This window comes from Chiloscyllium plagiosum, chromosome 40, assembly GCF_004010195.1.
Source record: "Chiloscyllium plagiosum isolate BGI_BamShark_2017 chromosome 40, ASM401019v2, whole genome shotgun sequence".
NCBI lineage: Eukaryota > Metazoa > Chordata > Chondrichthyes > Orectolobiformes > Hemiscylliidae > Chiloscyllium > Chiloscyllium plagiosum.
The window spans coordinates 23562479-23582003 of record NC_057749.1 but is presented as its reverse complement, the minus strand read 5'-3'; the positions used below and the strand labels follow the sequence as shown (position 1 = coordinate 23582003).

The following is a 19525-nucleotide window of genomic DNA, read 5'->3' as shown; positions in this document are numbered from 1 at the left end:
TGTCATTGAGAGTTGGCTAATGGACAATGTACAATCAAATGGGTCACTTTGACATCAGCAGACTGTGAGCAGTGAAATTATGTACAATCTTTATCAATAACTGATCAAGGGGCCAAATGTAATGTGTCCCAACTTTCTGATGATACAAAGTTAGGTGAGAAAGTAAACTGTGAGGAGAAGTGTAGAATCTGCAAAAGAAAAGGGAATAATGTGGGGACATGTGAAGATATTTATTCATCTTGGTAGGTATAATGTGAGAATTGAGTATTTTTTAAATGGCAAGAAGCTATTATATTTTGGTAATGAGAGCAGTGGGTGTTCTGGCACTTGAAACAAAGTTAACCTTATGGTACAACCTGCAGTTAGGAAAGATTTGATTGAAGTGGGATTGGAGTACAAGAGTAATGAAATCTTGCTGTAATTATGTAGAGCTTTCATGCAAATGCACCCAAGACATTTTATACTGTTTTAGTCTCTATTTCAGGAAGTGAGTATTTGCCGTAAAGCAGGTAGAAAGAAAAATGGTTCATTTGATTGATTCCTGGAATGTAATAGTTGAGCTATGAGAAGAGATTAAATGAGTAGAATGGTCCTTTGTTCCCTGAGGTTTAGAAAAATGAGAGGTAATCACATCGAAATGTATAAAATTCTGAGAAGGGTTCACTACTAAGGCTAGTTCCCCTGACAGGAGTGTCTAAAACTACGGGGAAAAAAGGCTCAAGATAAAGGGCCAGCTATTTTGGATGAAAATGGGAAATTTCTTCAGTTAGAGGTTGAGAATTTTTGAATTCTGAAATTGAGCTAACGAGTTAGGAGCAGGAGAAGGCCACTCTGCCGCCCGATGCTGCTTTCCTGCCTTAATAGTCAGTGACCCAGCCTTCAGGGAAGAGAATTCCATAGACTCATGGCCCTCAGAAATTTCCTCATCTCCATCTTACTGTCAAATTGAGTCCCCTAGTTCTAGACTGTCCAACATGGCGAAACATGTTTTCAGCCTCTTGTATGTCAAGTCACCTAAGATTTTCTGAGGATCTGAGTATTTCAAAGAACTGTGAATACTCAGTTGTCAAGCATGTTTGAACTATGTGGATAATTCAGGAAGTAAAATTTGGGTCACTGATCAACTAATCAACTAGTGGGCGGCACGGTGGCACAGTGGTTAGCACTTTCAGCCTCTTGTATGTCAAGTCACCTAAGATTTTCTGAGGATCTGAGTATTTCAAAGAACTGTGAATACTCAGTTGTCAAGCATGTTTGGACTATGTGGATAATTCAGGAAGTAAAATTTGGGTCACTGATCAACTAATGATCAGTGGGCGGCACGATGGCAGTGGGCGGCACGGTGGCACAGTGGTTAGCACTGCTGCCTCACAGCGCCAGAGACCCGGGTTCAATTCCCGACTCAGGCGACTGACTGTGTGGAGTTTGCACGTTCTCCCCGTGTCTGCGTGGGTTTCCTCCGGGTGCAATCTAATCTAATCTAATCTAATCTAATCTAATGATTGTGTGCTGGAATGGCCCTGTTGTCCACTTATATTTCTTGCATTCTGGATGTAGGTTTGCTTGCTGAGCTGGAAGGTTTGTTTTGAGACGTTTCATTACCATACTCTGCAAAATCATCAGTGAGCCTCCGGTGAAGCACTTGTGTTCGTAATCCGCTTTCAGTTTGTATTTAGGTTTCCTTGGGTGGATAATGCCATTTCCTGGGGTGAACCCAAGGAAACCTAAACACATAAATAGAAGGCAAGTCACTAACACCAGTGTTTCACCGGAGGCTCACTGAAGATGTTACCTAGCATGGTGCCGAAATGTCTGAAAACGAACCTTTCAGCTCAGTGAGCAAATTTCCATCCAGAACTTCAACCTGAGCTACAAATCTTCTCAAAATTCTTGCATTTCTGTTCTAAATTCTCCTAGATCTTCAGTGTCAGTGAATCTTGTCCTGTTGAATTTTGAGTGTTTTTCGCATTACCTTGTGAAACATTTCTAAAATCATGATTTTTCTTCCCAGTGCGATTTGAATAACTGTGCTCCATCTTGCTGCCTTCCTTTTAATAAGTTGGAACAGCTATTTTATATTTGTCGAACTAGGTTTAACTTCCATTCATCACCTCCATGTTTGGCCAAGGCAATGAGCAGACAACCTTTTGCGCTTTCACCTACTTGCGCTTGGGAAAAGATACTGGGGTTCTGCACTTTCGTTATTCTTCACTAACCTGTAGGGAAGTGTCATGTGATTTGTGCTTCAGCACAGCTAATGTTGGAGATGAGTCTTTTGCAGTATGATAAACTTTGGTCAGAAGTTTGTGTCCTTTTCATTGGATATAGTACATGGAAATGTCAGACTTGTGTATCACTGGCCAGTGTTGTTGTTGTCGGTCATGGAAAGCGCACAGCTGAAACGAAATGACTTGATTTTTGAATTTGTTGTTGGAATGTGAATATTGCTCCCTGTGCTGTCTTTTATTGACCATGCCTACTGTCTTTTGAGGTGGTGGTAGACCTTTCGAAATACTGCAGTCTTGAGTGGTGAAGGTGTTACTACAGTGCTGTTGGGTAGGAAATTTCAGGATTTTGACTGAGATTATGAAGGAACATGGATTTATTTTGGAGTCGGGGCATGGAGGTGAACTTGGAACATGTGCCCTCATGCACCCATTTCCCTTGCTGTTTTGGTTGATGCAGCTTGTGAGATGGTGCAACAATTTACTTCAGGTGGAAGGAACTTTTGCCAGAGTTAGTATTAGCCATACTTTTCCGTTTGGCTCAAATCTCAGACTGACAAGAAGGGCTTTGTGCATTTGTGCACAATTGCTTTTGCGATTTACCAGTTATATTAGACTTCTAACTATCAATTTAATATTTAATTTTAATTAATTTCTACCTGATGTCCACATCAGTTTGTTACTTTTGGTTAAGAAACTATTACAAGACCAGCGATGGATTTGCGGATTCTGAACTTGCAGCTGTACGGCTGTCTGATTTCATCAAGATTCTGCTTGGTCTTGGAGGTGGGTTGTTTTGTTTTGCTTATTGCCTGCAAATGTTTTATGTCTGGAATAATTTGAGTACTACTGCTTCGAAATGGTCATGGTTTCTTGTTTCCTTTCAACTAATATGCAATCTTGTTTCTTAGGTTCACTGGAATCTGAAGCAGAGTTCTGTGATGCAAAGGAAGAAGCTGACTTGCCAAGTGAACTTGTAATGGCAGCTGGCGATGCACAGCCCTATCATGTTCAGCAAGAGGACCTTGAGAGTGTCTGTGAGGAACTGACAGATCTCCAGCTGAAGTTCGAAGTGAAAGAGGTATCAAACATTTTCTAAGAATTCAAAGAACTGCAGATGGTGTAAAACAGAAACGAAAACCTAAGTTGCTGGAAAAGCTGAGTGGGTCTGACAGCATCTATGAAGAGAAACCTGAGTTAACATTTTGGATCAAGTGACTCTTCCTCAGAACTGATGTTGGCTAAGAACATATCAGTTTAAATGCAGAAGATATGGTTCAAGAGTAAATGAAAAGTGATTATAAAGCCCAAAGAGAGAGAAGAGCGGTTTGACAGACAAAGGAGTGGATAACGAACTGGTTAGAAGGGTGAAATAGCTCTAAAGGGGGACTGTTAGTGGCTAACAATGGGTTGTGTGTAATAACCGACTATATGATGATAACGTCTGGTGTGTGGGGTTGGGGGCATGAACATGGAAGAGTTCAGGCCCTAAAATTATTGAACTCGATAGGGAGTCTAGAGGGCTGCAGGTCCCAAGTGGGGACCGAGGATATCTACGTTCTGTCTGCAGAAAAGACCCTGAGCTTCCAGTTGCCTGCCACTTTTACACCCCACCCTGTACCCTGGCTGATATCTGTGTCTCAGGCTTGCTGCAGTGCTCCAGCGAAGCTCAGTGCAGCCGGAAAGAACAACAGCGTCTCACTTTCAACTTGGGGGGGCCCCCCAACTCCACACTCCAGGTTATCACATCGTCTGCCATTATGCACTACCTATTGTTAGCTGCTAATAGTATCTATTAACAACTATTCATCTTTCTAGCCAGATCACTATTCGCTCCTTTGTCTGTCCAATTATTCTTCCCTGTCTTTGGGCTCTTTCCTCACCTATCATTTACTCCTTATCCCATGCCCCCACCCCATCTTATGCATATGACTCGATATTTTCATAGCTACCATCAGTTCTGAGGAATCAGTTAACTCTGATTTCTCTTTGCAGATGCTTCCAGACCTGCTGAGCTTTTCCGGCAACTTGTGATTTTGTTTATAAAACATTTTTTGTATGTTAGCATTGAGCTCATTTGAATTTGTTTTTGTATCAGTATTGCATCTTTGTCAATTAAATTATGGCTGATCTGGATCAGATGGCTTGACTATTACTGGTCATGCTTCTAATTGTGGTTCAAGTAGTGGACGCTGTTCTTGGTATGTGGCTCTTTGTTTTAAAGCATTTCTACAGAATAATTCTGGTTTCTCTTGTTCCATGCACCATTCCATGTTTGTATGCTCAGATAAAGCTTATAGGTATTGTTTTGAAAATAATCGTAGTCAGTATTGAAAGAAGGTTTGTAGTTCTCAAAATCTTCCAGGATGTATGATCAAGACCAAGAATACAGTGATCCCACACTCTGGGTCACCTTTATTTTTGGTGTGATTAAGAATTATGTCACCCTCAAATGTAAAGTAGATGTTGGTACTCTTATTCATTGCTTGTGATCATGCCACAAGCTTCGTAGATATTGGGGCACTATAACGAGTGTTTTGGAAGGGGTCATGGGAACGGAGGTCAAGATAGATCTGGTGTCCTTCCTCTTGGGTTTGCCGAATCTCCCCTCTTGGGGCGCGCATGGGAAGACATTGTTTAATATTCTTTCATTTTGGCGAGGAAGAACATTCGGATGGGCTGGGTGTGGAAAAATCCCCCAGGACTCGGGATGGCGCAGGTTAGTTATGGAGCATGTCCTCCTGGACTTCCTTACAAGTATGGTGCACCAGAAAACAGAACTTTTTTAATAGGACGTGGCAGCCCTTTTTGAACCATAAAATGCAGACTTATTGGTCAGGGCTTTTGTGTGGCCATGAAGGCTGTGTCTGGCAGGGGCCCCTGGGAGGAAGAATTCTGAACAAATATGGGTATGCCAACTGATGCTCCTGCTGATGGGGAGTTTTGGGATTGTGCTGAGTGTTGCAACTTAACATAGTTTAATGTAATTTGCCTTATTTCAACTCCGTTTAATTTAGTTGCTTTATGTTTTGATTTAGTTATTTATTGAATTGTAGTTTGTGTGGAGTTTTCATTTCTTTTGTTCCTAAATTGTTTGTGGAGTAGAGTAGTAGTTTGTTTACATTTTATTGTTGTTATATTGCAAGATTGTTCTTCTATTTTAAAGTAATTTTATTTTTGATAAAAAAATTCAATCATAATAAAAGTATTTATGAAAAGAATTGTCACAGACTTCAGCGAAAGACGCATTACTTACATCTCACCTCTAATACCCTTTCAGCCAGTTTTAATTATTGTAGATTGTAATCAAGAAAAAGGCACTTTTGCCTCTTTTCAGCAGCTCCCCATCAATCACAGGGACATCGTGAAATGGTAAGTGACTTGAAATTTGCATTAAAAGTCAAACTTGCATCTTGAATGTGAAAGATTTATGGCTCTTTGACCTATATGTTGCTAGCAAGGTGGTCAAAACTGCATGTAGATTGGAATATGTACTTCGAGCAAGCGAGCACATTTTGTTGCATTGTTATGTTGAGTTACGTTGAGTTACGTTTTGGTATCTTGTAGGTAGTCGTTGAACTGACAAGGCAAGAAGACCAGGAGAAGCCATTGCTTGTTTTTAGTGTGTCACAGTTGGGGACTGAAGTGAACATCAGAACATTTGATTTGACATCTACATCATATTTGAAGAAAATCACCTTAAATTATTGTGAATTTTCTGGTGAGTATTTACCTCTTAAAACTCCCCCAAATGATAAATTGAGATCGTTTTAAAAAAGGCAATAAATATATTTCACAAACAGAATCTCAACCTTCGTATCAGCAATGTTACTAAAAAAAAAAATCAATGAACTACACAATTCTGATTTTTGGAAAAATTCCTTTTCTTTGGAGAACCTAATAACTATAGCCACTTTGAACAAGCTTTTTATACCTTCGTAGTAATGTCAAAATTAATTCAACTTTAATCTTAGATTTGAAAACCTTTTCTGAACATCTGTATGTTCCTAAGTTGTTGGAATTCAAATACGTAAGCATCAAATAGTTCATAGTTTAGTGTGTGTTTTATTATAACACAGGATAGCATACTGTTGTTGAAATTGGTAATTTATAGTGCCAAGTGACAGCAATGGTTTTGTTTAGTTTTTGCCTTGCCGAGGCTGAATTGGTGTGGGATTGTTAATTAGCCTTGAGGTGTGTATAGTAAGAGGAAGGAAAACCCGAAGATCCTTTTATGGCTCTTTTGTGAGGTTCTTGAGTAATGCAGGGCTGAGAGTGTGGCACTGGAAAAGCGCAGCAAGTCAGGCAGCATCCGAGGAGCAGGAAAATCGACTTTTCGGGTAAAATGTCTTGGGCTTTTGCCCGAAACAGCATCAATTTTCCTGCTCCTCGAATGCTGCCTGACCTGCGCTTTTCCAGCACCACACTCTCCACTCTAATCTCCAGCATCTGCAGTCCTCACTTTCGCCCTCTTGACTGATACAGCCAGGTCTCTCTAAATATTGTGTAATGTATGTAGTTCGCTTAACATTTATTGAAATAACTACAGAGAGGCCAGTATCCCACCACCAAGTCATACTTTATTTGTGGTGTGGTGGTGCTAGTGTTGGACTGGAGTGGGCAAGGTCAGAAGTTACATGGCACCAGGTTATAGCCACCTGACAAAGGGGCAGGGCTTAAAAAACTTATGATTTCAAATAAACCTGTTGATCTATAACCTGGTGTCATGTGACTTCTGACTTTATTTACACATGCAATGTACTCTGGCTGTGACTAGCCACCTCGGAGTCATTCCTGAAATGAGGAGACACTCTGAGTCCCCAATTTATATCTGTCATCTGGGGCTCCATGAATGGCCCACATTAACCCCAATCAGGGAACTCACAGTCAATAAGATCCACCTGGTTCCAATCACTGCTATTTTGCTTGGTGATTATGGGGGCATATAATGTAGGTTGAAAATGTTGAGAGAGAAAACGAGTTGGTACAGTTGTCAAGTGTATTATGTATACTTGTGACATGCTCTAACTCCTTCCATTTAAACAATTACAGAATCTTACAGCATGAATGGAAACCATTCAAACCATTGTGTCCTTGCTGACTGTTTAAAGGAGTTGCCTAATTTAGATTCCCACTCCAACTTTTCTCCATAACTTTGCAAGTTAGTATTCTTCAGGTCTTAAAGTTGATTCCACCTCCATTTCAAGTAGCATGTTCCTCATCAAATCCCTCTACATGAACGAAATAGTGCTAGTCTCCCCAGGTATTGCAAGGTACTTTAAATTTGTTACCTCTGGTTACTGATTTTCTTGCCAGAGGAAGCACACAATTGACTACCCCAACAAGGTGTGCTGTAAGTCACTAACTTATTATTTTTATTTGCAAACTTCAGTTCTAAAGTAGAGATAAATGGGTGCTTGGTTTTTAATTTTGTGGAAGTGTCTTTATTTCAAGACCAGAAACTTTTGTAAGCATTGGGTCAAAGCAGCTTTTCAACAAAGCACTTGGGTAAATGTCTGGTGAAGGAGTTGTTGAAATGTTTCCTCAGTTGAAAATCACTCAGCACCAGGTTGTAGTTCAACAGGTTTAATTGGAAGTACACTAGCTTTTGGAGCGCAACTCCTTCATCAGGTGGTTGTGGACAACCACCTGATGAGTAAGTGGTGGTCCGAAAGCTAGTGCTTCTAATTAAACCTGTTGGACTATAACCTGGTGGTGTGTGATTTTTAACTTTGTACACCCCAGTCCAACTCCGGCATCTCCAAGTCATGTTTACTCAGTTGAGATTTTATGACCCATAGAAAGAAAAAGGACAGGATCAGGTTTAGTTCAAAAGAAAAGATTCACACCAGCAGTTGTGCTGCTTCGCTGTTTTAACTGCTTATAAGTAACTGGAAAAAGCTCTAATGTTTTTCTCAGAACTCATTGATGTAGGCTAACTCATTGATTTTTCTCAATGTGTCTCTGAGAGTAATAGGGAGAATCGCATTCAGGAAATGGCAGAAATTTGCTGAAAGGAAATGCTTGCAACCTCATCAGTTGTCTAAGAATTTAGAGAATGAATACAGGAGTATTACTTCACTGAGGTGGAGTATCTGTCAAGGATATTGCTGGGAAAGAAGTCTTAATCTATTTTTTCCTTGTTTATGATTTGATCTTCCCAACTTGTCAAGCTCTTTCTTTCTTCTTTTTGCAATAAACTTGTCTTCTTTTGTTCAAAGTACATTGTATGAATATGTTCAGTGGTTTCCCACCCTGACTTCTATATTGCAAAATAATAAGTCATGATCATGAATGGGATCATAATGGCCTTCCAGCAACCGTTTTAATATCTCAAATGTTTCCACATAATTGATGGAAGAAATCTGAGCAGGAGTGGGCCAATCAGCCCTTCATAACCACTTCCCGATTCAATGTGATCGTAACTGATCTTTTGACTTTAACCACACTTTCCCTGCAGAGTCCCCAGACATCTTGACTTGTTTAAAGTTCAAAAACTGTTGGTATCTGCTTCGAAGTTCCTCATCCCTGTTGTCATCCTGATAATGCTGAGCAATTCTGTTTAGCTGTTCCATAATGTGAATTGTGGTGTGCTCTAGCTTCTCTAGTTGTGTTGGAAAACTTTCAAAATCACAAGCTCTGCAATGTATTCCGTGCTAAGAGGTCTGGAATTCCCAAAGCCCAAATGATGTTTCCGGCTGTGGAACTGAGTTTAACCTGCACTTGTTGGAGAGAGTGCTATCTTTTGCCATCATTATTTTGTGGGCAGTTCTAGCATTTAATTTTTTCTCCAAGTTGGTAACTTGTAATGTTTTTAACAAACTAAAGTGAGGAAGTAAGATGGAAATCATGATGTTGAAAAAACTACTCTGATTGATTTGGGACCTGTTAAGAACCAATATTAGATGAATTTCACATGTGGTTTAATTGGTGAGAAAACATGTGGTTTTGGAGGTTTTGGATAAGCACCCACAGCTTTCTATTACATCAATCACTGATGCTTTAATCCTGAGACATCTTTGAGCGAGATGTGCTAAAACTGGATTTCATGACTTTGTGTTTTCCAGATGCCCAAAATCAGAAGTTAGACTTGATAAGCTGTGCAGATACGCCAGGTTCCGATCTTCTGAAAGTGGAATACATTAAGGTTTCTCTAAATATATCCTAAAGATAAAACATAGATAACAATGGTTCCAATGAGTTAGAAGTATTTTCTTTATACGTGCTATCGGTTGTAGCTCATTTTGTGGCATTCTAACCTGAATGACAAGGTTCTGGGTTTAAGGCTGAAAACCAAAATCAAAGCATGACAAAGTAAAAACTGAAAGAACCGCAGATGCTATAAATTAGAAGCAAAATTAGAAATTGCTGGACTGTCTCAACAGGTCTGGCAGCATCTGTGGAGAGAAGTCAGTCAGTTCTGAGGGTGACTGGACCTGAAATGTTAACTCTAGTTTCTCGCCACGGATGCTACCAGACCTGAGCTTTTCCAACAACTTCTGATTTTGTAATTAAAATCCTCATCGAATCCCCACAATGTGAAAATAAGGCCGTTAGGCCCATCAAGTCCACAATGACCCTCTGAAGAGTAACCCAGCCAGACCCATGCCCCTAACCCATTATTTTACATTACCCCTGACTTAATGCACTTAACCTACACATCCCTGAACACTATGGGGCAATTTACCATGGCCAATCCACCTAACCTGAACATCTTTGGATTGTAGGAGTAAACCCACACAGACATGGGGAGAACGTGCAAACTTCACACAGACAGTCACCTAAGACTGGAATCGAACCTGGGTCTCTGGTGCTGTGAGGCAGCAGTACTAACTACTGAGCCACTGTGCTGCCCCTAATGAAAGCTTGACACTTGTGTGCACTACTGATGGAGTGGTACTTTGTCGGGGGTGCTGACTTCTTATTGAAAAGTTAAGCCAAAGTCCCACCTGCCAACTTCCATGAATGAGCAAAATTCCATTCCACTATTTGGAAGAAGAAGAGGGGAGTTCAGGCCAATGTCCTGCCTCAAACACCAACAACAGCAGTTTGGATCATTATCACATTGCTGTTTGTAGGAGTTGTAAATTATATCCAACATTATTTACAAAAGTGGCAATAGCTACTTCATGGGCTGAAGCTCTTGTTGGAAGTCTGATGTTTGTGAAAAAGGCTATGTTACTGCAAGTCTTTATCATTACCTTAAGGAAGGATAATAATCAGTATTTGCTGTTCATTATGTCAGTACTGAAGTGGAATTAACTTGTAAAAATATTGTTTTGCAGGCTGATAAAAATGGACCACATTTTAAAAGTAATTACAACAACACTGAACAAATGCTAAAGGTAAGCAATTATTGTTCTACCTCAGCAGCATGATGGCCAGCTGAAGAAGACTGGTTTGATTAAAAACATCTTCACAAAATTTGTTACTTAATTTGAAAAAAATGACTAACACTTTGAAATCTAGGTTAATGAGCTTTATTCACAAGAAAATGGATTTTGCTCGGATACAATGAACTGTCAAAACTGACTCATACAATATTTTAAAAAATGTAAATGTCAATACATTTCATTTTTTCAGTTGCATATGATTTCAGTATTTCAGGATTTTTGAAAAGCTTTTGTCCTAGTTTCTTGACCCACATTTAAGTGTAATCTGTTTAATATTGGATGTTATAAGGAGTAGGGTCATAAAAATTTCTGGTCTAATTTGTAGGTCAAGTTTGAATATTGGTTGAATTCACTACAATAACATAATAATTTACATTAATTTAGTGTGCAGGGATGATATTACGTTTTTATATAAAGTACATTTGTGACATAAGCTCAATAACCAGATAAAATGCTGTCCCTTTTGTATGCTTTGTGAAAATTAGTAGACCATAGAGAGGGGGAGAGTATTTAATCTGATAATACTGAAGGCAGAATCTTAGAACAACACAGTGCAGGCGGAGATAATTTTTCTATGAACTCTCAAAGGAATGGAATTTGGCCTACTTTTTTGCAGAATGATGACGTTTGCTGTCTGTGACTGCAGTTACATAAAAAAAAAAACACCTGTTCTTAAGAGGAAAAATAGTTTGTAATTTTTCAACCCTTGGCAGTTGCAGCACTGTCCTTCCAGCAAAGTTTGTTTGCACTTCAATTAAGAACATGGAACAGTACAGCACAGAAACAAGCCCTTCGGCCCACAATGTAAATTCTGAAATATCCCACCTTATACCAAGTGATTCTTGTTTCCTTCTATTTAAAAGTCCCAAATGTTGACTTGATTCGGTGGAGAATTTCATGCTGTTGAATTAAAATGAAGATGGGAATGGCTGCTTGAATTGCAATAGAGAAGCAACAGTTATCCGGTGTGTTCCCCTTCATCTCCTCTACCCCATTTATTCAAATTACATAGGTATCTATGTTATCACAGAAAATGATAAGGTACTGCAAGTTAAAGTGTTGTTTGTTCAACCATGTGTTAAAAATTGGAAAGAGTACATGGCTCAGTATTAATCAGTACCCAAGTAATCTCTGAAATACCATTGCAAGGCTTAGTTAATACAGTTTGGAGATTTTAGATTAGATTAGATTCCCTACAGTATGGAAACAAGCCCTCCGACCTCTCGCATTTTGTTGTCATTTGTTTGTTGTATACAGTTTGTGGAGAATTTCTTTGAGGTTTATGATTAAAAGAACATCATTGGACATAATTCTACTTGAACTGAAGCAAATATTTTGATTAATGAACTGTTCCAACAAGCCTTTCAGCTTGCGATCTTGCATTACAATATTGTTAATTTTAAATTGTACTTGTGAAAATGAAGTTCCTTTTACATAAGGAACAAATTCGAACAAGATAGTGGAGTCTCATTAAATTCATTTGACCGTACAGAATCTTCCTCATTAACACTGGGAGTCTTGTGCCAAAGCTGAGAGAGCTATCCTGTGTATTAGTTGAGCAATAATCTGATGTAATTCACAGAATGATATCTTTTAACCAGACACACACGCACCCTGTATCACAGACAAGTTTGAAGCTCAAAATTGGGCATCCTATTTGGGGCACTGTGGGTCAACAGCAGCAGCTGAATTGTGTTCCCTCACTCATCTATCACCCTTAAGGCAGGCATCCATTGCTAGTTCTATGAAGCATGTAGTAAGCCAGGGTTAGTACCAGGGATAAAAGCAAAATGCTAGTGAAAGTCAGCAGGTCTGGTAGAATCTGTGGCTCGAAAAACAGACTTCATGTTTTGAGTCCAAAATGACTCCTCTGCAATCCGGAGAATCAACTTAAGGGAGGAGGAGCTTTCATGAAATCCCCATTGATTAAGCTTGTCTCGTGAGTACAAAACTCAAAGCTGATGCAGTTGTAGTTATCAAAGGTGGTGAGTGATTGACCCTTCTCAACTTCCTCTTGAGATTCCCACTATCGCACCTGTTGGTCTTCTGCTGTATCAAATCACTTCATATGATGTCCAGAGAAAGTATAGTGCAATGGATATAACAAAAATTGGACCTGGGGCGGCTCAGTGGTTAGCACTGCTGCCTCACAGCACCAGGGTCCCAGGTTCAATTCCAGCCTTGGGCGGCTGTCTGTGTGGAGTTTGCACATTCTCCCCATGTCTGCGTGGAGTTTGCACATTCTCCCCATGTCTGCGTGAGTTTCCTCCCACAGTTCAAAGATGTGCAAGTCAGGCGAATTGGCCATGCTAAATTGCCTGTAGTGTTAGGTGTATTAGTCAGAGGGAAATAGGACTGGGTGTCTTCGAAGGGTCGGTGTGGACTTGTTGGGCTGAAGGGCCTGTTTCCACACTGTAGGGAATCTAATCATAAAAAACTGATGGACCATAATTAGTTCTTGGCTGTAGTTCTGAAGATCTGTGGTCCAGTAGTTTCCCGATCACTCACTAACCAGGATGTTTCAGCACAGCTGCAACCTTGGCATCCACATTAGATTGTCGAAAATTGCCCAGGTGTGTCCTGCTGACAAAAAATAGGCTAAATTCAAGCTGGCTAAGTTACTTCGCTATTCACCGTTTAATCAACAATTCCGTAATGGCAGGAAGTGTGCTGGAAAATAAGTTATTCATCTAAAATCAGCTTGAGTTCCACTAAGGCTACTTGGTCCCAGATGTGGGTTAACATCAATACAATGGTTGAACTTTCGAGGTGAACTAAGAGGGAACGCTCTTGACGTCCGAGCACCATTCGACTGAGTTTTGCTTTGAGGTCAAATATAGAGTAAAATTCAAAACAACAGGAATAAAGTGAGAAGTCTCCACTGATTTATGTTGTAGCAAGCACTAAGAGAAAGATGATTGCAGGTCGTGCTCCTCCTTTTTTGTAAATCACTGTAGGAGTTCCTCAGTATACTGTCTTGCCATAAACATTTTCAGCTGCTTCATCAAATACCTTCTCTTCACAAAGAAAAGAAACTAAATACCCATCTTACCATGTCATTCAGTAGTATTACCATTACTTAGAAAGAAGGAAAAAGTGAGGACTGCAGATGCTGGAGATCAGAGTTGAGAGTGTGTTGCTGGGAAAGCACAGCAGGACAGGCAGCATCTGAGCAGCAGGAGAATCAACGTTTCAGGGCAGATTCCTGATGAAGGACTTATGCCTGAAATGTCGTTTCTCCTGCTCCTTCGATGCTGCCTGACCAATTGTGCTTTTCCAGCAACACATTACTTTGAAAGAAGTTAAGTAAACTAAAGAGAAAACTAGTGGAAGGAGTTCATGCATGGCATATGCATATGTTATTGCAATATACGATAGGCCAGAAGACAGAAGTTCTATAGTGAATGACTCCTCAAAATTTCTCGCCACCTTCAAAGCACAAGTTTGGCATGTGATGGAATACTCTCCTTATAAATGGTGGGGTACAGCTGGCACATTGGCACTATTCAATCCAGTTGATAGATGCATTGTCCGTGAGTTCACATGACCATGTCTTCCACAACTGATTTGTCATGATTGTATTAACAAGAACATGACCAGGTCAAACTCCTTCAACCCCCTCCCCGTCCATTTTGTATGTGTGGCTTCATGTCAACCTCAGCTGTTTAAGTAGGTCTGCCCGCAGTAACTTGTGAATAACTAGGGATGGATAATTAATTCAAGTTTTGCCAGTGATGCCTACATCCTAACAATGAAGTATTTAAAAAAATTTACTCCCGCATTTAAAAATCACTTGACACCAGATTATAGTCTATATTTGAAATACTTATAAACAACTCTGCTGGAATATAACCTGGTGTTGTGATTTTTATCTTTATCTACACCAGTTCAACACTGGCACCTCCACATCACTCCTTCTGAATAACATTGTGCATGGACCTCCAGCAAATGAATTGCTGCAGTTCATGAAGGCAGCTCACCACCGTTGCCTTGAGGCCAACTAGGGATGGGTAATTAATGTTGGCACAGCCTGTGATAACCACATCCCATCAATGAATGTAAAAATATGTAAGCTATCCATTGAAGATCAGTTCAATCTCCATTTCTGTTCCTCACTCAGTGTCTTCCCAAACTTATTCTCTGATTCTTTCTTGGGTTGAAAATAAATCGTTCCTCTCAAGGCTGTAAATGTACTTTCCTCCATTTTTTGCCATTTTAGTGGTTCTATAGAATGGCTTTTGTGTGTTAGATACACACTTCTCACAAATGGAGGCTTTTAGTATTTCTGAATGAGTGACATGAATATAATATACAAAATCTATAGATTACAAAAGTAATTATAAAAAGCAGAAATAGACACTAGATCTTTTCAATTTAACGTTAGATTGAAATACACTGCTGAAATTTAGTAAAATTATATAGAATGGATGACGTTATTATTTTGTTTTACCAACAGGTCACATTTTCTTCACTTAACTTTCTTCTGCATACAAAAGCTTTACTATCAACCATCAATTTCCTGACCGTAGTTATCCCATCAGCTGACACTGGCTCGATTGATCGAGATCGTGAAACAAATGCTCAAAAGCGGGAAGAGGATCTCGATAAAGGGGTTACATCGAGAACAGGTACATAGCATTAGTAGGACTTCATGTCAGAATTGTTTCTTAATGAATTGGAGTAGTTAATGTTAGTGGAGTCAAATCACAGTTAGCTAAGCAGAGCATGTGACTTTTCTTTTAAAAAGACCAGATAATATTTATTCTACCTCTTTATATCTGGAAGTTATGAAATGTTGACGGATGGTCTTAGACTCTGGTGCCAATGTAGCCACAATTAGTTTTATTCCTGGTTGGCTACAGAGAGCATGATAGTTGTCCTATGGATGGAGGGAGAATCTTTGCAACACTGTTGGTGTTTCCCTATTTAACAGTGGATGCATTTTAGTAGTAATTCTTTGTATGTGTTCGACTTTGGGCATCCGAGATTATCTGAAATGCCTTGTAATTGCGAATATATTAATGAGAACCTCATGAAGGCTCACTTGGGCTCAATGTTAACTCTGCTTCTATCACTTTAGATGTTGGAAGATCTGCTGAGTTTCCCCAGCACTTTGTTTTTGTTTTAATTTCAGATTTCCAAGAATTGCCTTTCTTGGTTTCAATTGTATATATGCAAGTTAGTTCTTCCTCAAGTGACTTCATTAGCACTTTTTTCTTGCAGTTGCTTTGAGATGTTTGTATTATGTGTCACGTTGTAAATTGAATAGATTTGTTGTTTCAGCCTCCTCCATACCCACTTTACTGAGAGGGTTTTGAAAACATGATAGCTTTGAGGAGATATTTTCAAGCTTACACTGTAATTTATGCTTGAAGCAAATTTTTGAATTTGGTTTCACTGAGATGGTTTATACATCATTATCTAATTAAAGGAAACAACAACTTTGCTAACAATGTTTTGTTCTTGCCTAATCCTGACTCATCATGAGGTAAGCTCTTGTGTGACAAAAATATATTCATTTGGCTGGCATTTTCTCCAGTTACTGATGTTGTGACCAATCAATTTCAAGTTTGATACAATGATACATGATCATAGTGCATAGATGGTAAAGGTGATCCCATTGAGATATTCAAAGTTATGAAACGGAAAATAAAACAAAGAACTGTGCAAGCTGGAGATCTTCAAGAACTAGCAAAACTCAGCAGGTCTAACAGCAGCTATGGGAAGAAATCAGAGTTAATGTTTAGAGTCCAGTGACACTCTACTTCGTTAACTCTGCTTTCTTCCCACAGATGCAATCAGACCTGCTGAGTTTCATCAGCAATAATCTGTTTTTGTTTAAGGTTATGAAGGGGTTTGACAAGCTACATATCGAGAGGTTATTTTCACTGTCTGGGGAAACTAGAGCATCAGAGACTGTTTCACAAGAAGGGATTGATCACTTTGGATAAGGGAAATGAGAAATTTTTTTTTGCTCAGAGGTTTGTGATCTTACGAGTTTAGTTTAGTATCAAAGAGGGCTGAGGGTGTAACTTAGTTGAATATTTTAAAAACTGAGATACTCAGATTTTTGATCCCTCGGAATGCAAGGATAAGTAGTAGTGTGGAAGTAAAGTTGAATCTCAAAATTGTGATCATATTGAATGACATAGCAGTCTTAACAGGCTGAAGGATCTAGTCCCCATATTTCTTATGTTCTCCAGGGTGCACTAGCTGGTGTACCAGTTAATTTAGCCTCGGTATTCAAATACCTGCAGGGCTGGCATGGTGGCTCAGTGGTTAGTAATGCTGCCTCACAGCGCCAGAGACCTGGATTCGATTCCATCCTGGAACGACTGACTGCATGGAGTTTGCACATTCTCCCCATGTCTGCTTGGGTTTCAGCCAGGTGCTGCTGTTTCCTCTCAAAATCCAAAGATGCGCAGGTTAGGTAGATTGACCATGGGAAATTGTCCAGATATGTGTAAGCTAGGGTGGGTTAGTCATGGGAGATGCAGGGTTACAGGGATAGGGTAGGGGGTGTCGGGTTGGGCAGAATGCTATTTCGAGGGTTGATGTGGAGCTGATTGCCCAAATGGCCATCTTCCACACTGTGCAGATCCTATGATCTATTTACTTGTGCAGTGCAAGCCTACGTGCAACTTCAAAAAGAAGCCACAGGAAAAATTGTTACGAGGTAGACAGTCCCCTGATTGGGGTTAATGTTTTGAGGCTTAGAAATGTAATGGCATTATTTTTCTTTATTCATGCCGATATCTCAGTTGATGCATGTTCAATATGTTGAGAGGTCAGCCCATAAAGGTTCTGTGTCCATGTGCAAATCAAACCAACATTGGCGATCACAGGGAATTTAGTTAAAAATCACACAACACCAGGTTATAGTCCGACAGCTTTAATTGGAAGCACTAGCTTTTGGAGGGCCGCTCCTTCATCAGGTGGGTACAACCACCTGATGAAGGAGCGGTGCTCCAAAAGCTACTGTTTCCAATTAAACCTGTTGGACTATAACCTGGTGTTGTGATTTTTAACTTTATACACCCGAGTACAAAACCGGCATCTCCAAATCATGATGGGGAACTTAAGTTTTATTTTGCAGTGTTGTCCAAGGAGGGATTATGAAGACTTTAAAATATGTAAGTAATGTTAACTGACACTGCTCAATTATTTCTGTTTGTTACAGGAACAAATATAAATTTTCTTTCTCCCACCTTTTATTTTCAGCTCCTTATGAGGTTTGTGTCTATTTGTAGTGTTGAACCGTGGAATTCTTGTTTCTTTACTGTGTGGCTGTCTTTGTCTGCAGCCCAGTAGTTATTAAGGACAATCCATAATTACAGCCTGTCAAACAACCTACTGTGCCTCTTTGCTGTATCACCTGCAGAGCAGTAAATCTGACTTTTATCACCTGCAGGGATACCTCTGTATCCCTTAAAAACAGTCGAACCATCCTTTACACACACCCTTATTTTTTATGGCTGCTATGTATTATCTCTGAGATCATGCTTTCATCCTGTGACTGGAACACAGCATAAAGTCAAATCACTAATATCTATAAACAAACTGTTTACCTATTCCCAAACAGTACTTTAAGAAGAAATAGCTTTTTATTTGAAGTATTTTTCTTGATTGCTTGATGTAATGAACAAAAGCATCTGAGTTTGTTGCACTCTTTCTGGCAGTTTTGAAAAGCTCAAAGGATGCTGACCTGGTTGCTTTCAAGATGTTTGCAGTGATGAATGCGTTTAATGTAGCTGTGTGTGATGAAAAGTGCAGTATTGCAGACATTAGAGTACAAGGTAAGACATAGATTTAATGAGAACTAACATTATTATCTATTACTTATTCTTCGCCATTCAAATTTCCTCTGTGGATTTAACAGCCATAATGTTTGGATTTGAGGTAGAAAATTAACAAAGATCTTACATAGTGTATGAGCTGATATCAAGGACAGAATGGCCTATGTCAGCTTTTGCTTTACATTGAAAGGCAGATGATGTTTAGAAACAGCTTGTCTTAAGAATATTTTATATCCGTGAAATGTTGTTTTGTCATGTATGTGCGCCACTCGGACTAAAACATGACTATTTTCCCTACGTCAAATGGGTTAATTGGAGGTGGTGATATGATAGTAATGTCACTGGACTAATAATCCAGGCTAATGATGTGGAGACATGGGTCCTAATCCCACCACAGCAGCTAACGGCATTCAAATTCAATGAGTATGGTGGCTCAGTGGTTAGCACTGCTGCCTCTCAGTGCCAGGGACCCGGGTTCGATTCTAGCCTCTGATGACTGTGTGTGGAGTTTGCACATTGTCCCTGCCGTGTTCCAGGATGTGTCGGTTAGGTGCATTCATCATGGGTAAATGCAGAGTAATAGATTTGGGCGGATACTCTTTGGAGGGTCAGTGTGGACATGTTGGGCTGTAGAGCCTGTTTCCACACTGTAGTGATTCTGAGTAAATTGCAATGAAAAGTTAGTATCTGTTGTGATGATAAATTATGATTGTTTGAAATGGAATCATTCGGTTCACCAAGGTCCTTTCACAGATGAAATCTGACTGCTTTACTTGGTTTGGCGACATGTGGCTCCAGATCAACAGCAATGTGTTTTATTCTTAACTGCTTTCTGTAATGGCCTAGCCAGTCACTCAGTTTAAGGGCAATTAGGGATGGACAACAAATGCTGCCTTGTCAGCAGTAACCATATCCCATGCAAGAAGAAATAAATGATTGGAAACTTCAGCAGCCTTCTCAATTACCTCCCCTTTCATCACCTTAAAATGCACTGTTGCCACTGCTGGCACGTATGGTTTGGCATTATGTATCCTTTAATAAACACAACTTGGGGAAAGTGAGGACTGCAGATGCTGGAGATCAGAGCTGAAAAATGGGTTGCTGGAAAAGC

The 19525-nt window shown here is 39.7% G+C and overlaps 1 protein-coding gene across 4 annotated transcripts in view; it reads left to right on the top strand.

Moving 5' to 3' along the window:
• Positions 1-19525, top strand: part of vps13c (vacuolar protein sorting 13 homolog C) — a 286760-nt gene that overhangs the window by 120955 nt on the left and 146280 nt on the right. For all 4 annotated transcript variants that reach the window (XM_043680592.1, XM_043680591.1, XM_043680593.1 and 1 more), the window contains 6 exons: positions 3137-3306; positions 5793-5946; positions 9293-9372; positions 10511-10570; positions 15075-15246; positions 18298-18414. In XM_043680592.1, coding sequence (XP_043536527.1) covers positions 3137-3306; positions 5793-5946; positions 9293-9372; positions 10511-10570; positions 15075-15246; positions 18298-18414 — 753 coding nt within the window. The remainder of the gene's footprint in view (positions 1-3136; positions 3307-5792; positions 5947-9292; positions 9373-10510; positions 10571-15074; positions 15247-18297; positions 18415-19525) is intronic.